General features: G+C 34.8%; 1 protein-coding gene across 5 annotated transcripts in view; it reads right to left on the minus strand.

The window, feature by feature from the left end:
- Positions 1-23,367, minus strand: part of ADGRB3 (adhesion G protein-coupled receptor B3) — a 727,154-nt gene that overhangs the window by 62,524 nt on the left and 641,263 nt on the right. For all 5 annotated transcript variants that reach the window (XM_047734013.1, XM_047734014.1, XM_047734011.1 and 2 more), the window contains 3 exons: positions 5,543-5,693; positions 2,869-2,938; positions 192-258 (listed from right to left, as the gene is read on the minus strand). In XM_047734013.1, coding sequence (XP_047589969.1) covers positions 192-258; positions 2,869-2,938; positions 5,543-5,693 — 288 coding nt within the window. The remainder of the gene's footprint in view (positions 1-191; positions 259-2,868; positions 2,939-5,542; positions 5,694-23,367) is intronic.

Genomic DNA, 23,367 nt, shown 5'->3' on the forward strand with positions numbered 1-23,367 from the left:
AATAAGAATATTTTAGAGTAATAAGGGACTAAATAGCAGTTGATATTCAAATTTAAGTAATAACTGATAATTAAGGAATAATACATTGAACTTTGAAATTTCTACAAAACAAATACAAAACCATCACTCTAACTGAAGCAAAGCAGGCTTTCTTGGCTAAGAAAACAGAGGAAGTTGACTTTGATGTTTACCAGGACAACAGCGGCTGCAGGTCCAACAAAAGCGTAGAGAAGTCCTCCTTCAAGAGACAGCCAGCAGCTAAAAATAACATCAGATAGATACTAACAGAAATTAGTGATAAGTGTTAAACCATGAAGTATGATACAAATTACTTGAATTATGTGCTTAGCATTCAAATTTTGGCACATTTCAAAGGCTTGTAATTAAACAAAATGCATTAGGAGATATGGAAAAAAGCTAAAATTAGAGCATTTCATGTGTGAGAAATATTATATACCTTTCACAGAAAAGAAACTTTTACTATAAGGCCTTACTTTCAGGCAGTTAGAACATTTTAGACAAATTAGTCTTGCAGTGAGATTTTTATATTGACTTTCAGTACAAAGGTGACTATTACATAAGTTGGGTAAAATGCTGCTTTATAACCATTACGAAAATTTTCAAATACTAAGAACAGCATGCTTTCAGAGTCTTGCATATGTCATTTATAGGTTCTTCCTTGAGGCCATTGGGATATTAGGAGAAATTGGTTTAAAAGCCATCATTGCAGGGAATGGATAATCTATATTTTCTATGCTTTTTTTTTTTACCTCTGATTTTACTTTTACCCCAGCCTACTAAGCAAATTCACTAAAGATAAGCTTTTGAATAAAAATAAGTGCAGCTGTGTTTATTTCGATTACTCAATTCACCAAGAGATGCAGGTTTACATTGCTAGAGACATGGTGGAGACACGGTAACCCATTTGAGTGAGAACGTTTGTTTTCTCAGAGCAGAGGGCCATGAAGAAAACATGGGGTGCAAGTTGGGCTTGCAAGGTGGCCCATGTGCATGTGCAGAGTCCAAGAGAGTAAATATAAGGAAAACACCAGGAAATGTTTTATCTCTGCTGATGCAATGGGTCATGCCCATTATTTCATGCACCTGTTTTGACATGCGACCCCGTCAATATTACTTCTAGCTCCGCAGAATGAACATGCTGCCTCCAAAATTAAGAATCATTAACAATAACAGTCCTATATCTGTTCTAATAAACTTTTCTATATTGTTGTGGTGGTTACCTGACTTAAGCATTTATTAAAGCTCACAGAACTATAATTGAACGGGGTGAATGTTACTGTGCATAAATTATACTTTAATTAAAAATTTTAACCTAGTAATTCTATAAATAAAAATATATTATATGTGTGTGTTTATATATACATATGTATTTATTTATATTTATATATTTACCCATGCATAGATGCCAATATATATATTGATGTATACATAACACAAATGTGTCTGTCTGTATGTATTCAAAGTCTGCATGTACTTAATTTCTCCTCACCACAGGAGTGGACATATAAAATTCTACTTTCCCACTTTGGGAGTGATAATTGAATATCCTTTCTTTTTTTTTAAAATAAAATAACTGGAGAAAAAGCCTTTAGTTTGATGCAACACTATAGTCAGTGTCTCTCAGACTGCCACTACATTACTACTATATTTTTGTGCAAGGTAATCTTCAAACTGATACATTATTCATTATATTGTATTCTGTCTGAATCACAAACTCCTTGAAAGTTGGAACCATATAATCTATAATCCTATCTCTTTGTATATCCCCAATACAGTGCCTTTCAAATACTGGGTTTATTCCAAAAGAGTCATACTGTTGTAAAAAGTAATGTCTTAAAGGTAATTACACTGCAGTAAGCACTACCCTACAACAGATAATCAGGGAGTTTTGCCTGTTAGTGTGTTTATAATACAGATTGCAGAAGAAAACAAGTGTTCTAATGACATGAGTTCTTTAAATTCTTAGGAAATTTCTTTTAGATGGGCAGGTGACATGATGCCTTTTGGCACAATCTCCATTTGGATGAATCCACCAGAAGGTCTAATTAGCAGTAATTCCTACCTCAAACCTGAAGATGAACAGAAAATCTCACTTTAAAAATTTATGCTTCTAATAAGATGTGCCCATCTCTTTCTCCATTTCCCAACTGCTTCCTCAGCTTGAAAGAGCAGATGAAGGAAAATACGAAAGTGTATTGTTTTACATTTTAAGTGTTAAAAATAAACCTTACTTATACATTCTCTCATATAATTTATCAGTATTATAGCTGTGATTAGGATGGGTTGATACCATGCCCTATTTCTTCCCTCTAATTTCTCCCATAGCCTAGGCATTTTCTAACTTGTATTGTACTGGTTCCCCTGATCTGTAAGTTTTAGTATTACCTTAACATAGCAACAACAAAAACAACAACAAAAAAACATAGCAACAAAACTTGAACTAACACGACACAACTTGGTTGATACCAATATATATTATCACTAGTGAAATCAGAAGCTCAGATCAGAATCTTATGCTAAAAGGTAAACCACCAAGGTTTATTCAGTTCCCCAAAAAATGTATTTGAGATTAAACACACAAAATAAATACTGAAACATCTTGAAATGCACTGGTCTTATGAGACAGTGGGAAACTGAAACAAGGATTCTGCACAGGGCTTCAGCATTTACTTTCTAAGCTCTGTGCATTTAAGCTACCTTACATCATTCCACACTAATGCGATTTCTACCCTAGTTAATGATTCGGTGACAAAATGCAAGCCATCAGCAGTGCCAACCAAGAGTAATGAAGCATAGATGATGATTTACTTAATTATAAACATGATGTATCACTGTGGATGGACTTACTAGTGATCAGTGCCATATCCTTTCGTCCTTGTGAAGCCTACTGATGTGGCCACTACTAATGCTGGTAAACCTGCAAGAGAAGCATTGTCACACTTCACATTCAGCTGTAACCACTGTGCACTCTGGCTCAAGAAAGCTAGGACAGACTCAAAATGCTTACACTGGAGGAACTACCATTGCTTTAATTCTTTCGTGAAGTATGTTTCCATTACAAAATTTCTTTCAAGTACAAAAATATGAGAGCGACAGCTGGTCTTTTAACTCAGTGCACTTCTCTAATGTTGCTAGGTTACCACCACATTTGACATGGGTTTAAAGGAAATTAATAACAGAGATTTAGTCTATCTTTTAAGTTATTTTTTCCCTAGGGGTTTATGCTGTTATAAAGGAAATTTATAGTTATAAAATCAGAAAGGCAAAAAACGGATATTGTGCTGTGATGGAATATCACAGAAGTGGAACATTCAGTTGGCCCCGTATTGATCCACATCAGGTTGTACTTACAATAAGAGAAAAAATAAATCCTAGCACATAATTCTTTACAATTTACTTATTACAACGAGAATGTAGGATCAAGGTTAAGGGCTCTAAGGAATTAATTTTGGGGCCTCCTGATTATCCTCCTTTTAACAATCCTGAACAAAGTTCAGAACATATGTAACGGTTTCTCTTCATGGACTTCTTGGTAGGTATCTCTCCACACATCACTCAGTCCCTCTTGGAATTCAATTGCCTGCATAGTTGTGCCAATACTGACCTAACATCTTTTAGTTTACATTTATATGAATCACACTCTCATTACCCAAGTTCAGTGGCATGCCCTTGTGTTTCGGTGAACAGAGTTCAGTCTAATCTATGCTATTTATCTTTTCTTTCTTTCTTTCTTTCTTCTTTTTCTTTTCATTTTGATCATGACTTCTTTTCAGGAAGATGATGTTTGCCTTTTCAGGCAGAAAAATCCATCATCTAATCACCTTCTGCCCATCTTCTTTCTTCCTATCATTTCCTCTCCTTCCTGCTATTCTCTTCTATGAGTCTTTTTAAGTGACATCACTTTCCTTCGTGAGGTTTAATGGCCAAAAACTATGAGGAACATCCCGGAGGGACACATCATAGTTTTAAACAGATATGCATCTTCCTCCACCCTGTATCCACGCATGCGCGCGCACGTGTGTGTGTGTGTGTGTGTGTGTGTGTACACATATATATGACTTTTTGATTGACTAGACCAAGTTCAGTAGAATATATTCTCTCCTGGGTCATAGCTAGAGCATTAATAATCTTCATTTTGTACAATTTACTTTTTTCTAAATTCATTATGTTGCACTTTGCTATAATGAAATTGGTATGCCACTAATCTTCCAACTCAGACTTCCTGATAGTCTAGCACCATCCACTTAGCTTTTTTGCTACTCAGAGTAGTAGCAATATTATCTGTAAACTTGGAGACCAGATGTGAGCTCTCTCCTCAAGATCTTTGGTAAAGATATTATTAAATAAGCTAGTTACCAATCCAGAAAATTGCCACTCTTTAAGGGAAGTCACTTACCTGGATTCTATTTCTTGGATCTATGACATTAATTCATGATAAAAGTGCTCTCTGATTCAGTACCAATCTAACTTTAGAAGGTCTTTGACATAAAATCCAGACAAAAGTTTTAGGAAAACTGCAAGTAGAATACATTCTCCAATTTCTTCTTAATGGCTTTCCCATTTGCTTGCACAAAGAACCCTCATATGTTAATTACATATGACAGCACCTTGCTGAAACCTGATGGATAATCTTTAAATAATCTGTATCCTAATTTTTCCAGTATGAATTATTCTGCTATTGTAATAAGTCTGCTTACTTGTAATTTTTCAGACTCCATCAAGCACCCTATTCTCTAGTCTACCGGTATAGTAGGTATTTGCTGTACATTTGGCCCCAAATTCCCCATTTTTTAGTTCAAGTCTTTCGACACACAAAGGCAAATGAGAAAATCCCGAGGTTTTCTGAAACTAGATTCTTAATTTAATTCTAATTAAACTAAGCTAATTAATTCCAATTAAGCATTATAACTGGCCTTATGAAAAACACAAATCTTCAAGATGTCCATTTCATAAGGCAATTTGAGGGAAACGTTTCCTGATAAAGATAAGCAAAAAAATTAATTAATTCTCAGTCTGTCAACAATTCTTTTTCTCCTCTGAGGACTCCCCTGACTAGCTGTGAGGCTTCATTCATTCTCTAATGACTTTCTTCCTGTGACATGAATAGCTATAGTCTTTACTTGCTTTGAGCTCTCTTGGAAAGGACTTCTCAAAGTTTTCTTATGAGGAGTACATGACTAGTGACTATAATGTGTACCTGTCTTGAGCCCCGAATGTTTTAGAACATTTTGTGTTTTCAGGACATATTAGTGGAGAACACTATGCTTTTCTGCCTAGAGCTATCCCAGGACTCCTGTTACACCATTGCTTCACTGACTGGCTACGTGGTCATCCAATATTTACTCCTTTTTAAAGCTCCAAATGCCCCATGTTCAAAACTGACCAGTTTCATATATTTCCACTTCCACGTATCAAATTGGACACAAAGAAAAGAAGCCTGGGGATAATCACACTCTACTGCTTCAATATGTCTTCAAAGTCATTTTAATAAGAGCATGAAAGGATATATTAATATGCTTACCCCATCCAAGGCACAAAAAACGTTTCCTTATAAGCCGTGTCCTAATTTTTCCAGTTACAGCCATATATGACTGCCACGCCTCAGTCAAAACCCAACAGAATGAAGCCAGGAAGAAAAAGTGCAAAAATGCAGTGGTAGTTGTACAGATGCTCTGTGGAAACAAAAAAGACTCACACTGAATATGGTGGGGGAGAATCATGTGTCCTCTAGGGGATCATTAATCTTCAACTCATTGCTTTTATCTCAAATATCTACCTCTCCTGTGTGACAGTGTAATTATTTACAGAAATTAGAAACCCTGCAGTCTTTATGCTGTGTACAATATCTATGACAGAAAAAAAAAAGTCCTAATTCCATTTGCATGTTCAATTTTTTATGAGGAGAAGGCAGAATGTAAATTAAAACCCAAGGGAGATTACCATTACTACTTTACTTGAAGTTTTTTTTCCTTGAAATGTAATTATGGGAATGGTCCTATCTTTGGTTTAATTTAAGTTACAGACATCTTGCATAATTCTTTTGGCTACATTCTTTATCCTTTCATTCTAGCTGATAATTCTTTGTTTTGTTTTTTTATCTGTATTGATGTTAAGATTACATCCCAACAGCTATCCAAAAGGAAAAATTGCTTTTATACAAGTGTGATATTCCTGGTGTAAGAGCAAAGTATAAAATGAGATTTGGCTAATAGCCTAGTACAAAAATAACATATGCATTTTAAAGTCCTTAATGCATTGTTCTGTACTATTACATTACAATGTGTGTCCTAATCAAATCATTTTGAAAAGTTAATTGAGTCAGTGGCAGTACACAGCCATGATTTCACAGATAGTTTACTTTACTACTGCCTAGCAATAGTTACTTGTGACTCATCTGCAAAGGTGAGCAGGTTCATTTTGGTAAGGGCTGCTACTTGTTTCACTACTGGCACAATATCTTTGTGTAAATCTTACTCAAATCCAAGTCTTCATCAAGCAGAACCAGTAACTAAACTACTCTCTTCCTCTGTCAGTTTCCATTTTGCTATTCCCAGAAACTGAAAAGAGCAAACATAGAACTAGAAAAAAATAATAATAAACTCGTTAACAGAGAAATAAAAGTACAACCCTCATCTTCCCACCTCCACTCCAGTATACTGCTAAAGCAGAACAGCTTTTTAGACTTTTGGCCCAAACTAATCCTATTATTTGTTTATTCTATTAAAATTCACCAGATGTTAATTCAGCTTTTTAGTTCTTCCCATCCTATAAAAAGAACTTTACCATGTTTATCTCACCAGGTTTTGTTTTTTTTTTTTTTAATGTTCAGAGATAATATCCAGAAGCTGAGTAGCACTGTGCTAGGCATATAGCCTGTGGTTGAACTGATTATGACCACAATCATCATCATTTTGCAAATGGTACTAAAACAAGCATTACTAGTTTTTTGGCATGTGATTCCTTGTTTCATGTGGCACTTAAATATACTTAATTACTTAGACTTATTTTCATAAAGATGTCAATTTGCTGTACGACAAAGTCATGGATTTCCCAGACCCTCTTCTTCAGACCTTTATTCCTGCTTCAGGCATAACGTAGTAGCTGTAACCAACTGTGTTCCCTCCCATACTTGAGACATTGAGACTTTTCTTCCAAGCTAAGGTTTGAATCTCTACAGCTGACTACTTTGCTCACTCCTGATCTGCAGTTCCTGATCCCAATTTGAATTTCAAAGATAATTCTTCCCTTTAATACCTGAAGACTAGCTACACTTTCTAATTCACCCGTCACTTCCTTCCACCAGTTTGTCTCATCTCAATTGTTTGTGCTAGCAAAATTATTCCTTCTCCGTTTTTAAACTATCAGTATAAGGTTATATAAAACAATGTAAAAATGTTGAAATGTTAAATGCTAAGTACTGGAAGCACTGTGATTTTGTAAGAAATAAGAAAACGCTCAATATGTCAATACAGAGACTTTTAATTTGCTCTTTCTTTATTATGTTTGTCGCCTTGGGACTTTCTGATATGTACTTCGATTCTAATACAAATTGAAATACATGTAATTTGGGGCTACTGATATTTATTGCAATAATTCATGTCTCTCTGGATAAGAATATGGGCCACAATGTGTAGAAAAAAGGTATAGACTCTAGAGAAGTAAGAACTATTTCTATGACCAATAGCATTCTAATATGATCAGATGCATATTCATATATATCTAGCAAGTTCTCTAGCTATGAAGGAAACTTGTCTCAACTTAAAGAATGTATATATATGGACTAAAATGTCTAAGGACACAAAACTAATCATACATGAAAAGTATAACAAAATATATGTTCCTGAGAAATAAAGAAAGGGGAATACACTTTGCCTCATTATCACATGAAGAATCAGTATAAAATCAGATACTCTACATAATGAAACATACATTTTTTCTACTGATACATTTGCTAAGCTGTCTTTTAAAAATACAACTTTTATAATAGCAATTTTCAAATAAATGCTTTTATTTCCCACATTTGTCATCTCAGTTTCCATAGGGTGGCCATTCTAATGTTCAGGGCTCAAGATTCTTTGATTTTTTTCTCCCACATAATCTAAATCCCATGTCAGTAACCCACGAAGATCAACCATTCCTTGGATCCCCTCAGTACTAGAGATTTTTAGACTTATAAATCTCAAACTCCCAAGTCACTTTGTCTATATAAATAGGTTTACACCTTGTCATACGTTCAATCTGCCGACTACTGGATCCACTGTCACTGTCCAGATCTATAGCTTCTCCTTATTCATGTGTGTGTCTATTTTTGACTCCCACAATAGAGTTTTTGTTTGTTTGTTTTGTTTTTGTGTGTGTGAGAGAGAAAGAGAGAGTGAGCACAAACAGACTCCCCGCTGCGGAAGAAGCCTGATGCAAGACTTGATCCTAGAACTCTGGGTTCATGACCTGAGTAGAAGGCAGATGCTTAACTGACTGAGCCACCCAGGCATCCCAAACAACAGCTGAGTCTTGAGAGCTTGTCATTTCAAACCTGAGACTCACCAGTACCTCAAGCACATCACTCGATTCTGCTACACCTGCCCTACTGAATCTCAATTGGGTCCTTTACAACTGATGAGTGTTGTTGTTGAAAAATATTACAAAACTTGAGAGGGCATTAAATTGGCAAACTGAGCACTGTTCATACCTGTCACCCTCATGTATACCATTCACCTCAAGTCCTTAGGGACAACAGAAAAAGATTTCATGAAATAACTGGACAGAAAAGAAGTATAAACTGTGGTAGATCAGAGTCTGTGAGAAATGCCTAAAAACCAAAACAGATGAGTGCAGACTGAAGGAATCCCCAACTCAAAGCAAGATATTAGAAGCAGAGATGAAGACATGGAAATAGCGGATTAAGATACACAGATGACACACAGTTCTTACATCTGTTTGAAACTACTTTTGGAAGGAAAAAATAGAGAAATTTTCAAGGAAGGCAGCATTTAAAGAAAGATGATGGAAAAGCTTCTCAGAACTTCAAAGATCCTCTGGGCTGAAAGATAAATTGACGATAACACACGTGCGCGCGCGCACAAACACACACCTCGATACGTTTGTGATGAAATTTGTGAACATCAAGAATAAAGAGAAAATCTTAAAAGCTGTCAGAGTCAAAAGAAAGATTACTTACAAAGGAAGAAGCATCAAATTGACATCAGATTCCTGTGAGCAACCCAGGATACAAGAAGACAGAGGATAGTATCTTGAGCACTCTAAGGGAAAATAACGTTGAAGATCGAATTCTACACCCACCAAAGCTATTATTCAAGTGAGAGGCAGAAATAAAGATATTTTTAGAATTCAAGGAACTTTGAAGCTTCCCACTTCAGGATTCTCTCTGAAAGAACTGCTAGACAATATAAACCAATAATAAGAAGAAATCCAGGAGGAAGCAATGAGATAAAAGACATAAAGGGTAGCAAAGAGGGTAATAAAATATACTAAGTTTACACAAATGTTTACTTAAAAGCTTAAATGTACACATTTTAATTTTTAGAATACAACCACTTAAATATAAAATTTAAAAATAATGTAAGTGAAGCTTAATAAGTAAGGGAAATGAAAGTTACAAAGGATTAGGAAAAAATAAAAGTATGCTAAGCCTTTCGGTTGTTGTTGTTCTCAGGAATATTAGAGATACTAATTAGCTCTAGATGTTAGAAGAACATGTTTGAATATGTACATTAATGATGTTAAGGTAACCACAAAAGTTAGAAACAAATAATGTATTTATAAAATAGAGGAAAAATAGAACTAAAGAAAAAATTCATCAGCCTAACTAAAGGCAGGCAAAGGGACAAAATAAACTAGAAAACATGATAAGTGAAAAAAATCCCAAAATAATTCCAAACATATCAGAAATTATAGAAATGGGAATTTTTTAAATTCATTGGTTAAAAGTTAAGAACTTTTATATTGAATAAAAAAAAAAAACAAATCTAGTAATGCTTTTATGCGATATACCTCAAACCCAATGACACAGGCAAATTAGGAATAAAGAGATGAAAAGAGATACATGTTAAGCAAATGCTAACATGCAAAAATCAGGTGTCACAATATTAATATTGAAAAAAAAGCATTAAAAGAGATGAAGGACTTTTCATACTGATAAATAAGCAGGTAATAAAGACGTTTCCAAAGGAACATGTCTCTATGAAACTAGGAAGAATTCTTCAAAATATGTGAAACAAAAACTGAGAAAACTACAAGAATAAACTGTCAAAACGAAGTTTATAATGAAAGACTTAATATGCAGCTCTCAGAAATTCATAGGAAATTTGGGCTCTTTCCATAGTTTGGCTGTTGTTGATAATGCTACTATAACTTTCTGGGAGCATGTACCCCTCTAAATTAGTACTTTTGTATCCTTGAGGTAAATTCCTAGTAGGGCAATTGATTGATCCCAAATGTCCACTGACATGGGATGAATGGATAAAGAGGAAAGGGTATATAGTGGAATATTACTCAGCCATGAAAAAGAATAAAATCTTGCCATTTGCAAGGACATCGATGGAGCTGAAGAGTACCACACTAAGTGAAACAAGTCAGTCAGAGAAAGACAAATATCATATGATTTCACTTACATGTGGACTTTAAGAAACAAAACAAATGATCATGGGGGAAAAAAAGAGAGGCAAACCAAGAAACAAACACTAAACTACAGAGAACAAAGTGATGGTTACCAGAGAAGTGGGTGGGGGGTTAAATAGGTGATGGGGATTAAAGCGTGCACTTTTTGCGATGAGTACTGGGTGTTATATGTAAATTTTGTACCCGAAACTAATACTACCCCATATGCTAACTGGAATTTAAATAAAAACTTAGAAAAAAAATGAAATATATCTCATTAGAAAACCCAAGAGTATCTATTTTTAAATTGTTAGAAATAATAATGAGAATCAACGAAGTGGCTAGATACAAGATAAATGCATAAAAATTATATTTCCTGTACACTGAGATCAATATATAAAATTTATTTTTTATACACCATCAATATCCATTTGAAAATGTAATAGAAGATTTATAATTAATTATGACAACTTTATCTCTCTTTTCCCTTCCAAATCATGTTAACATTACCAAATTATTAAGCCACAGGAAAAAGAACAGGCAGTAGACAACAGTGAACTCAAGATGCGTCAGTTCAGATGTTGAGAAAGGAAGGCATAACTGACTTTGACAAAGAATGTTACCACCTAAGTGCTTATAGAGTGTGGGAGGTGGTAATGGAAATATTGATGGTAATGGACCCAACTGACTCTGCAGCCCTTCAAAAGGTTTTAATAGTTTTAATACCTGGAGACAGTAGGGACCAGAAACATAAGACTTTGCATGGGGCTGAAAGAGAGAGAGAGAGAGGCTGGTTGAAAATCTATATACATAATAGCTGAAATTCTGTGTTTCCTCTCCAACTCAGTGAAGTCCTGTACTGTCAGAGGGAGGTCTAGTCTCTGCAAAACTGAATGGGTTGTGTTCTGAACTCAAGTATCAGTCTCATTAATAGGTAGGTGTACAAGGCAGATACAAATGTAAATATTAACTCTTAAGCACCCTCGTCTCATTTTCTCCTTACTTCTGCTCCCAGAATGCTAGCAGGTCAGAAATTAAAATCACCCCCATGGGGGAAGAAATCTTCAGATGCTGGCTCATCCTTCACTAAGATACTGTGAAATCTTCCATTAAGTCCATCTACCCATATAGAACTTTAAGTCACTTTTTAGGGCCTTGCTTTTATACATGAATACACAACCAGTGATATTCAAATAATTGAAAAAATCTTCCAACATGGAAAAAAGAAAAAAGGTCAAGAACAGAAAAAGTGGGGGAGTGAGGAGAGACTATGGTGGTAACAGAAAAATAAAAACTTCAAAAGCAGTCTAAGTCCTTCAGAAACTGAGAAAATGAATTGCACCTACAAAACAAAACCACTAGGGAAAGATTATCAGATGAAAGAAAAGGTCCTATTCATAATGACAATAGAAACTATAAAACAACTCAAATACATTTAACAGGAGCTTCATGTAGAAAATTACAACATTTAATTAAAGGGCACAAAACAAGACACGATTAAACGGGAAAACATATTATATATGTGAATTGGAGAATCAGGGTCATATAAATGTCAATCTTTCCCCAACTGATAAATATATTCAATCTAATTCCCATCAAATTTTAATTTTCTTCTTTTAGTTTGGCAAACCAATTCTAAGTCATAGAGAAAATCAAATACAAAGAATAACCCAGAAAGTCTAAAAAAAATTTTAAAAAAAGAAGAAAGAAAACAAAGAAGCATACAGGGTTTTCCCAATGACATAAAACAGAATAATACGTAGTCAGATGATCACCATCCCTATTTTGCACATGTGGGTTTGGAGAGACTAAGTTACTTGGCCAATGTCTCATGGTTAATGAGTTAGGAGGAGGAGTTAAAGCATGGTCTCTGACTCCAGGGCTTGTGCATTTCCTTAATTCCGTCACATTGCTTTCTGACAATTTTTTTTTTTTTTGCACATCCATAGTCTAATCCTCACAACATTTTATATCCTCTCAATGTTCCTTCTTATTCCTAAATCAGATAAACTTGCCTTCAACATTACAGATGAGATACACACTATCCATATTATTTATATCTTCATATTCCCTATACTCTTTACCCCCTTCCTCCTTTCCAAATCAGGTCCTTCCCCTTCCAGGAGGTGGTGTAATAGAGTTAAGAGATAGACCCTGGAATGGCATTGTGGGTTCACACACTGACTGCTGCATTTACTGGTTGTTACTTAAAATCTGTGAGCCTCTCTTTTCTCATTAAAAAAAATGAGGATAATTATAGCTTCTACCTCATAAGACTTTTGTAAAGATTAAAGAGCATGATGCATATAAGTTTGATGCATAGTAACCATGCTTGACCCTATATTTGGTAAACTATATACTCATCTCCTTTAGTTAGTTCCTGTATACCTATATACATAATTTCTTAGCCTACAAATCTGTTGAAATCTCTATCTCCAAATAACCAACCAATCAACCTTCTTTTTATTGGTTTATTCACAATGGCTCTCATTGGGTTGTTCTCTCTCTTTCCAATTGTGGACAAATTTCTTGAAAGGTTAAGCTCTCCATCATCTTCTTTACTACATGTTTACATATTTTCTTTCCCTCTAGCATCTCCCCTCAGTTTCCCTCTCACAGGAATCACCTATGACTTTCTAATTTCCAAATCTAACAAATGGAACTTTTTTTTAAGTCTCCCACAAAGACTTTGGATCTCAACATTCTCAAAGGATCTTTAAAGTTTTCCCTAGCTCTAAAATTCTACAATAGCATGAATACTAATTAAAAGTCTAACGGAGCTATTCATTTCTTGAATTAATTTTGGCAATTTATATTTTACCACAAATTATCCATTTCATTTATATTTTCCAATGTCTTACTATGTGATTGTAGATAATGTTCTCATAAATTTTAAGAAATACTATTTTTTTGCCTCTAAGGTTGCTTATATATGTTTCCTATTTCTTGGTCAAAGATGCCTGCTTTACTAATTTATTTCAAATCTTAGTGATTCCTTAAGTCCAACTTTCTAGAAAAATATTATTACATTAATACCAAGATGAATTTCTTAAAGTGTAAAATATAATTATTTATTCTTTTCATTTGGCAGACTTTCAAGGATTCTCAGGAAAAAAACAAACTATGTTTACCTTATTCCCAGCATTCAAATAAATCAAAGGGTGTTAGCATTTAAAAATAAGCAATCATTGACACCAATTATGTAACTATTTCAAAAAGCAAAAGAGAAAATGCTTTTGAGGAGAGATATAGGATATTAAAAAAACAAAAAACAAAAACAAACTTCCAAGGAATAGAGAATGCAGAGAAACTTGTTTTTGCTAGAAATATGAAAAACAGAATTTTGAGATGAAACACTTAAGTAGAATATTTAGAAACTCTCAAACAGTATCAATATCTGCATACTTTAATTGCAGTATTTATGGGGAAATCAAGAATTACTGAAGTTACTGCAAAATTTAACAATTTCAGATGAGCTGGAATCATTCCTCCATGTGAAGCAATTCTTATTAGAATTATTTAGATAATTTCCTCCACTCTCACACTAGTTTGTCTATAATAAATAAATAGACAACATGATGACTATAGTTAACACTGCTGTTTGACATATAGGAAAGTTGAGGGTAAGTCCTAAGAGTTCTCATCACAAGGAGAAATTTTTTCTTGTTTTCTATCTTTTCTTTTCACTGTGACTATATGAAAAGATGGATGATGTTGGCTGAACCCATTGTGATCACTTCACAGTATGTGTAAATCAAGCCATTATGCTGAATGCCGTATACTTATACAGTGATTTATATCAGTTATTTATTAATAAAACTGGAAAAATTATGGATCGTATATCTTGATATTCACATGGAATAGAACATGTTCAGGACACATAACCTTTTAATTCTGAGATGCACCTGTAACTCCTTACAAGTGAATGATGTTATGGGAAGAAATTCTGGTTCATTACTATAGTGATTTCAAAGACAGTCCTTAAAAGGTTGCACTAATAACTATTTACAGTGTTCAAAAAAGAGGTTTTTACAGACTAAAAATAAATTACTGTATGAAATAAGTTAATGGGTAAAAAGCACTTGCACAAAGATAACACAAAACTCCATGTATAGTAAGTGCCCAGTAAATAATAGCTGTTAATAATGTCATAATTAAAAGCATAATTAATTAATCCATAATTAAAATACATGGATTAATTTTTATTTGGCATAACAAACGTAACTGAAAATGTTTGAGACTACATTTTAAAGGATGATAAAAAACTAACTTATCAAGCACCTACTCTGTCTTAAACATCAACTTTGTAACAATGCCGTAAGGTAAATATTTCTATATGAGATGATGAAGGTCAGAGAGGTTAAGTAACCTGTCTGAAGTTACACATGTAGCAAATGAAGGAGCAAATGTTCTTTTCATTACCACATGTTGCCCTTTGCTGACATATTTTTATTTCTATGGTTATACTATATTATTTCAAGTATAATATATATAATAATATAGTAATATAATATAATAATATAGTAAATACTATATTATTTATACAAACAAAAAATGACATTAAGTGATTAGTCTTTTTTTCCAAATCACAACCAAAAGAAGAATGCATCACGGGCTAACTAAACATGATGATGATGATAATAATAATAATAATAAAAGGATGCATAATTTAAAAGTATAGTTTTGCGGGGCACCTGGGTGGCTCAGTGGGTTGAGCCTCTGCCTTCAGCTCAGGTCATGATCCTAGGTTCCTGGGATCGAGCCCCACATCGGGCTCTCTGCTCACCGGGGAGCCTGCTTCCCCCTTTCTCTCTCTGCCTGCCTCTCTGCCTACTTGTGATATCTGTGTCGAATAAATAAATAAAATATTAAAATAAATAAATAAATAAATAAATAAATAAATAAATAAATAAAAGTATAGTTTTGGTTATGAAGAGCCCATCAACACATGTGCAAACATAGTTTGAGGTTATCTGGACAGAGCAAATCCCAATGAGATGTCCAGTGGGAACTGTGACTACAAGCTTCATCATTTTATAATTAAAGGTTTAATGGTATTAATTCCATCAAAACCTTCTGTTAATGTCACTTCATTCAACTTCCTTCATTCCCTAGCTGCTATGACATGCTATATCAACAGCTATGTCATTTGTAGATAACAGACAAATGTCTCTCATAGATCCAAATACTTAGCTGCTGCATTCCTCCTCTTAGATATAGTGAAAAATATCAATAGAAGAGATTTTATAGGATTTAGTTTTCTCTTGAAAACTCTTGTTTCACTACTAAAAAGTTGCAATACCTCCTTAAAAATTATGGCACAAAACTATGATAAAGAAACATTATCTCTCTGATCCATCTTTTTGGGAAAAAAAAACACTTTGGAAAACAGAAGAAATTGCTAATATAAAGTCATGTATGATATGAAATAATGAATGAATGAAGAAACACAGGCAGTTGCTAAATATGAGACGCTCAAACAATAACAATTCTTATTTGCTAGGCTTTTATAATTTCATATTAAAATGAAGCAGTACTATTAAAAAGGAAAGAAATGCTAGATAGATGTCAATAGAGATAAAAATCTGTTTCACAGATGTCAAAAATATGTATCTTGCAGAAAACATGTTCATATTTTGAAGACCTTGGAAAGTTTGTCACACATAACAGGAAAATCTGAGTCTTTGAAATGTGTCCTTTGGGAGACTAAACATTTGTACATCGTACACAGCAGATGCTTCATTATACACTGTTATCTCCAGGCTTAGAAAATGACAATTTTATTCAAAATGAAATATAATTAAGTCACTTGCTAAATAAGGCCAAGAGTTCAGCTAAAGCTTTACTAATAATTTAGAAATTTTATAAAATGTGTTATAAGCTCTAAGAGATCTCTCAGAATTGATTTACACTGTGTTCTATAACGGAAGAGAAAAATCAATTGTGAGTGGAATTATACCCTCCAATGTAATGAAGCACCATATAGGGTCACTCCAAAAAGGATGATAGTAATAGAAGTACAAAGTTGCCTTCAACTTGTATCGAGCAAAGAAAACAAAACTTTGTAGCTTTGTTGTTGAGATTTCTAGACAAAACATTTCTCTGTGGATTGGGAAGGCAAAGGAAAGTAACTCTTTTATATCAAAAAGACATTTGTTTATTCCATTTATCAAGTTTAATCACCAGTCTGACGTGGTGTCACGAAACTATTTCAATATGGAATGCAAATAGTTTTTGATTCAGGGGCGCCTCGGTGGCTCAGTGGGTTAAGCCTCTGCCTTTGGTTCAGGTCATGATCTCAGGGACCTGGGTTTGAGTCCCACATCAGGCTCTCTGCTTGGCAGGGAGACTGCTTCCCTTTCTCTCTGCCTGTCTCTCTGCCTACTTGTGATCTCTCTCTGTCAAATAAATAAATAAAATCTTTTTTAAAAATTTAAAAAATAGTTTTTGATTCAGAGGTGGCATAGTATGAAAATGTCCTAGTCTGAAGAGGCAGGCTAGTATTTCTCAGCCTTGGTTGTGCCATAGGATCACCTGGGGACCTCTAAAAACGAAGAACTATTAATGCTATCCCCTAAGATTCTGATCTAGTCAGTCTAGGGCTGAGCTTCAGCATCAGGATTGCTAAGGCTCCCCAGGTGATTCTAATGGGCAGCCAGTGCTCACAATTAGCAACTAGAACAATCATAGACTGACTCCTAGCCATGGAAGCTACCAAATGTGTGACCTTGCACAAACTATTCACGTCTCTTGGCCTCGAAGTCTTGGATCTGTTGGATGAGAGTTAAAGTATTTACTACATGGGGTTATTTTAAGATTACACATAATAAATGTAAAGTGCTTAGTTCTCAGGGGGTTCTAAAAAGTATTAAAGAGTAATGACCATTCATGCAAATTCTCAACCCTTCAGAGAACTTACCTCATCTTAGGCAGTTCCTAAAGTTCTGGAAAGAGTAATGAAAATGGAGTCCTCTGCTATGTATTTATATTTGAACTTAGAATGACCTTAAGAACAGATAGACTTCTTTATAGATTCTGCTATGAAAATAGAGTCCAATAGCTAACAATGAAGGGTGTGGGGGGAAAAAAGAGCACAAAAGAGTAAGGCTAGTCTGAAATTATGCTAAATGTGATCATTGGGCCAGTTTTAGGACTCTGGGCATGTTGATTTAGGGAGATCTCAAAGAACTTCTACTCCAAGGTACCAACGTCAACCCTGAGTTTGGATAGTTCCATTTGTGTTTACCTTTCAAATTCCTAATTGCTTATCTCTGAGCCACCCAACCCCAGATATTTCAAACCTGGTATGTCTAAAAATTAACTTTTCACCCTCCTGTTAAGCTAGATTCTCCTTTTGTGTATGGACTTCACTGACCTCTCTATTTCTGTGACCTTAGATGGGGCCATCACTCACTCTCTCCTGAAGTATTAGTGACAGAGGGAGATTTCTGTGAGGAGAGCACCCTTCTATTGGTCCTACTTCCTTCAGCAAGAATGAAGTGAAGCTCCAGACCTAAGTATGACAAGATGTTCCTATTCTTTCCCCTCTACAAGTTAAAAAAAAGAAAGGTCTTAGAATATATCTGCCATATACTAAGTCCTAAATAAATATGACTCGTAGTTACCAGTATTTTAATAATTACTCCAAGGGGAACTGAATATAAGATTTATTTCTACAATGAGAAATACTAAAGTATGTTTAAATGTTAAGTGAAGAATCAAATAAAGAAACTGTACAAAGACAAGAGAAATCTGATAAAAATGAAATTTCAAGCACATGAGAAGAACTAGCCTTTGATAAGAACAAAGTCCTCTCTTGATTTAAAGCATGCAGGAAGGAACAAAGATGAGGAGAAAATGTAGATAAGATAGCATATTGAGGGCTCCTGGGTAGCTCAGTGGGTTAAGCCGCTGTCTTCGGCTCAGGTCATGATCTCGGGGTCCTGGGATCGAGTCCCGCATCGGGCTCTCTGCTCAGCAGGGAGCCTGCTTTGCTTCCCTTCCTCTCTCTCTGCCTGCCTCTCTGCCTGCTTGTGATCTCTCTCTGTCAAATAAATGAATAAAATCTTTAAAAAAAAAAAAAAAGATAGCATACTGATGATGGGAAGGTGACATGATGGCTCCCAAATTCTTTTTGAAGTAGAAGTTGAGTCTGTTGTTAAAGCTAAAGGTGTAGAAAGGAGAGCAGTGGTTTGAATATGTTTGAACAAATCAGAAATTCTCTTGAGAACTGGAAAACCAGGTAACATGGAATCGCCAGGCAGCATTGAAGCTACCTTGAGCTGAGTAATCATGCATTTTTCAGCTCCAAACCCAAAAACTATACAGCCCAGACCTCCCTCTGCCCACCTCTGAAATCAAGAATTCTAGTCCCCTGCAAAAGTAAAGAAATACTAGTTTTGCTATTTTTCTGGAGGGGTTTTCTCTGGGTTCCTGTTTTAATGGACCATCTGGTACATGGTTCCATTTTCTTCCCCCTTTGACTACACATGATGCACTCCTTACTATTATGTCCAAGAAGATACAAACCAGCTCTATGGAAACAATGGAAGCTAGCTACTACTTAGAACAAATCAAGATTTTAGTCCATTGGTTGGGAAATGCTGAAATCACAATGTAACAAATCTCTTACACTGAAGCAAAATTGAAGAAGTGTCTCAAGCTTCTTATCTTTTGATAAACAATTACCTTTGAAAGTTTAGAAACCTACCAGGCTAGATTCTCAGTTTCTCAGCAGGTGGAACTGATGACTACATTCAGAGTACTATAATCCAGATTGGACATAAATAACAGATGGCAAAACACACTATTTCTAGTACCATTACTTTTACAAGCAACGGCTATAAATACCTTTTTGGAAGACATTCATTTATTGGAAAAGAACAGTTTAGTCCACACAAAACCCAAAGTGATCTTTCCCTTCACCATGTCTTAAAAGATTTTATCATTGAAGGATTTAGCATCAAAATAGTTACTGAGTACCCAGTGCATAAAAAATCCGGCATGAGGCAAGTTTTAAACATTTTACACAAAACCATAAAAATTACATATGTGTAAAAACACTCTTGTAAGCATTTATGACATATGCATGTGTTTAAGTTGGATTACTGTAATGAGTAAAGTCAAGAAGATAAGGATACTTCATATTCTGAATTTACTTTTTTGATAAGACAGATTCCTAAAATTGTTTGATTTCTTTTATCACTATGAAGCAGAACTGAATTTTATTAGAACAGTTCACTTTTAAATCCAGAGTCTAATCAAGACTAGCAAAAAGTTGGTTGAAAGGAGGAAGGAAGTACATTTAAAAAAAAACTATTTATTTGGGGAAGGGGGTGCCGTGGGAGGTGGAGAGGGAGAGAGTCTTTAAGCAGGCTCTCTGCTGAATGAGGAGCCCCTGACATGGGGCTCGATCTCACAACCCCGAGATCAATGAGCTGGGTCGAAATCAAGAGTCGGATGCTCAACCGACTAAACTACCCAGATGTCCCAGGAAGTACAGCATTATTTTACTTTCTTTTCACAACATTAAAAAATTAGTAATGTATTATGCAATACCCTCAAACTTTGTTTAGAAATGGTGACAGCTGGATCACAATATTTCTTGGTTGAGCCCAAGCTTTGTTACGAAGCTCCTCTGGTTTCAGTATGACATGTCTTGCTTTATACCATTTCCTCTTATCATATTTAAGATTTTTATTACAACCAAGTAAAGAGTGTCAAGAGGAAAATAGAAGCAAAATCCCAAAGACCATTATGTCAAAAATAGATTTTACCAAATATTTTAAGTATAGTGTTCTATTCTTATATCATGACTTTAAATTATACAGTTTAAAGTAATGTGGATGAGCTGAGAAACTCCCTCCATTTTTACTCACAACTATAACAGTAGTGTAGGGAGAAAAAAAGAGATCTGGGCCCAAGGTTGACAGGGAGAGGGTGAGGAGGGGAGGAGAAAGAGTTGAAATGTGTTCCCAGTCTTCTCTAAAGAGCTATAATTTCATTCTCCTCATTTTAAGAGGGTGAAAACTGCTCCTCTCACCCCAACTCCAACCTTGCCTCCTTCTATTCTTCTCCATACATTTTTGCCTTCTGAGGAGAGGCGTGGCAGTAGTCAAAGTTAGTATTGAAGCAGGAAAGAGAGAAGAAAGAAAATCCAATTACATCTAACAACTTGTCCTCCTACTTTGACCACAATGTCTTAATGCCAGGATTCCACAAGGAAGAGAGCTTTGTGCAGAATTGACTTGATTCAAATGAACCAAATACAGTACTTTATAAATAACTGAATCATTTCAAATCAAGCTAATATTATATAAATAATATCTGTCTTTTCTAAGTACCTACTTATTTATCTTCTTCAGTTCAATATGAATATGCCAAGCGTATATTTCTAAAAGGAATCAGATTATGATTCATATTCAGTTCTCAATTACAGCCTCTCAATGCATAAAATATTCTCTTGTAGTAAATGAAGCACTTTGAGAAGAATACACATTCTTTCAGGTTTCTAGGATCCTATTTAATGCAGGACTATAGCATATAATGATTGTATCTCTGAATAATACAACACCATTTTTCGCTCCCTGAATTCAAAATCACTTTCTCTTATATTATTCTATTATTTGTTGGAAATTTCTATTCTTATGCTTATTTCATTGATTATAGCTTCGTAAGGTCAGGTTTGTTTTCCTTTTATTAAATCCAGTGGAATACCTAGCACATTAAGTTTTATCCAGTAAATATTTATCATATGAAAAAATTAAGAAAATAACTGTTATTAATACTTTCAAAGGAGATTTTGGTCTGAATATCTATGTTCTTGCTTAGTGATAATTATGTGTGAGGAATTCTTCATCACTGTTGTAGAAAAGACCAGCTTCCTCAATCCTTGTTTGGTCCTTGCCCACATGGCAGAATATTAAAAAAAAAAAAAAAAAAAAAAAGTAATCTCTGAGCACATGGGGATCCAGAATAAAAACTGAACTTCCCAGCCTTTCTTTTAATGTCATATAAATAGATTCTTGCCAATAGAAGATTGACAAGAGTATGGGAAACTTTGGAAAGTATCTTTTTCTTCTTTCCCTGTTTGCCTTTGTTATCCGATGGAATATTTACATGACGGCTGGAGCTAGTTACAGTAATCTTGGACACTGAGGTGGAAATTTCAAGTCAGAATAAGGTCAGGAGGAAATGGGCCCCTTGTGACCAGGGAGCTGCCTACATTTATGTGAGCATGAAATAAACTTTTATCTTTTCTATATCACTCTTGTTTTGGGGTTTTCCCATAATTCAGTTGAGCGTAATTGTTACATTTGGTATCAATACATAAAAGACAGACATGTTTCATCATGCTCTCTCTTGATAAAATATTATATACTACGCTTAAATAAATGTGACCTATGAACCAACTGGAATAAATTAATACTTATTTTCTAAGCTCTAAAATCAATCCAAATATTCACACCTCATTTAATAGGCTCTGAACCATTTATTCCTCAACTCTACTGAATCCCCTTCACTTAGGAATAATATCTGTGAAGTGCAATAAGTTTTTAAAAAAAAACTTTAATACTCTCTAACTCAGAATGCCTGGGTGGCTCAGTGGGTTAAGCCTGCCTTCAGCTCAGGTCATGACCTCAGGGTTTTGGGATTGAGCCCAGCATGGGGCTCCCTGCCCAGTGGGGAGTCTGCTTTTCCCTCTGCCTCTGCTGCTCCCCACGTTTGTGCTCTCTCCCCCTCTCTCTGACAAATAAATAAATAAATAAAATTCTATCTCATATGATCCTTATATCTAACAGGAAAAGTAGATATAATCACTGTAATTTTAATTTTATGGATGAACAAAACATGCCCAGTGAAGCTGAGAGACTTTCCTAAAGTCACACAGTAAGGATCCAAAGTCATGTCTTTTGATTTATTTCAGGTCTCATTTACTTTCCACCAAATGATCTTAGTGGATCTGTTTGAATTAGAAATGACCTATATCATCTAAAATTATTATACTAGAGCAGATATTCTCACAAAACATGTAAAACTTTTCACTAAACAAAATTCTTACCTTTTACCTTCCTTTCTAGTACATGCATGTCAAGATTCCTGTGTTTCATATTGTCCTAAATGTGATATTGCCACCAGAATTTACACTTGAGTTTAAAATTTAATACATAACATGGAATGAACCACCTCACACCCTTATTTGGGATTGGGCGCTCTGTGGCAAAGAAAGATTTAACATGTGTGCCAGCTACACATCCCAAAATTTCCTCCATCAGCAGGACCACTTCCCCTAGTTCTTCCACTAGGATGTCCAGTTGGCCCGTGATGAATGAGGACTACTACGTATGTGATCCTTCTGGTATCGTTTACTATAGATATTGAACCCAGAAACTGAAAGGGCTTAGGAGAAAAAATATTCCACCTGTTTCAGTAAATAAAGGCAGAAGTAGGTCAAGCACAGCACTTGAAAAGTGTCTGAGAAAGGTTTAGAAGAATCTAGGAGATATGGCAATAATGTAATGCCCACTTAACTATTTTAAATAGGATGTTGCAGGAACTCAAAATAAACCAACACTAAAAAAAAAAACAAAAACAAAAAAACAAAAAAACCACCCTCACTTTTTTTTTAACCTGACTTATTTTTAATGTGGATCACTCAAGAATGAAGACAACTTTTAGCCTGCTTAATATGCAGCACTTGGCACAAGTGTGATTGTGAAATCCCTGAGA

Source organism: Lutra lutra, chromosome 6 (assembly GCF_902655055.1).
Source record: "Lutra lutra chromosome 6, mLutLut1.2, whole genome shotgun sequence".
NCBI classification, from domain to species: Eukaryota; Metazoa; Chordata; class Mammalia; order Carnivora; family Mustelidae; genus Lutra; species Lutra lutra.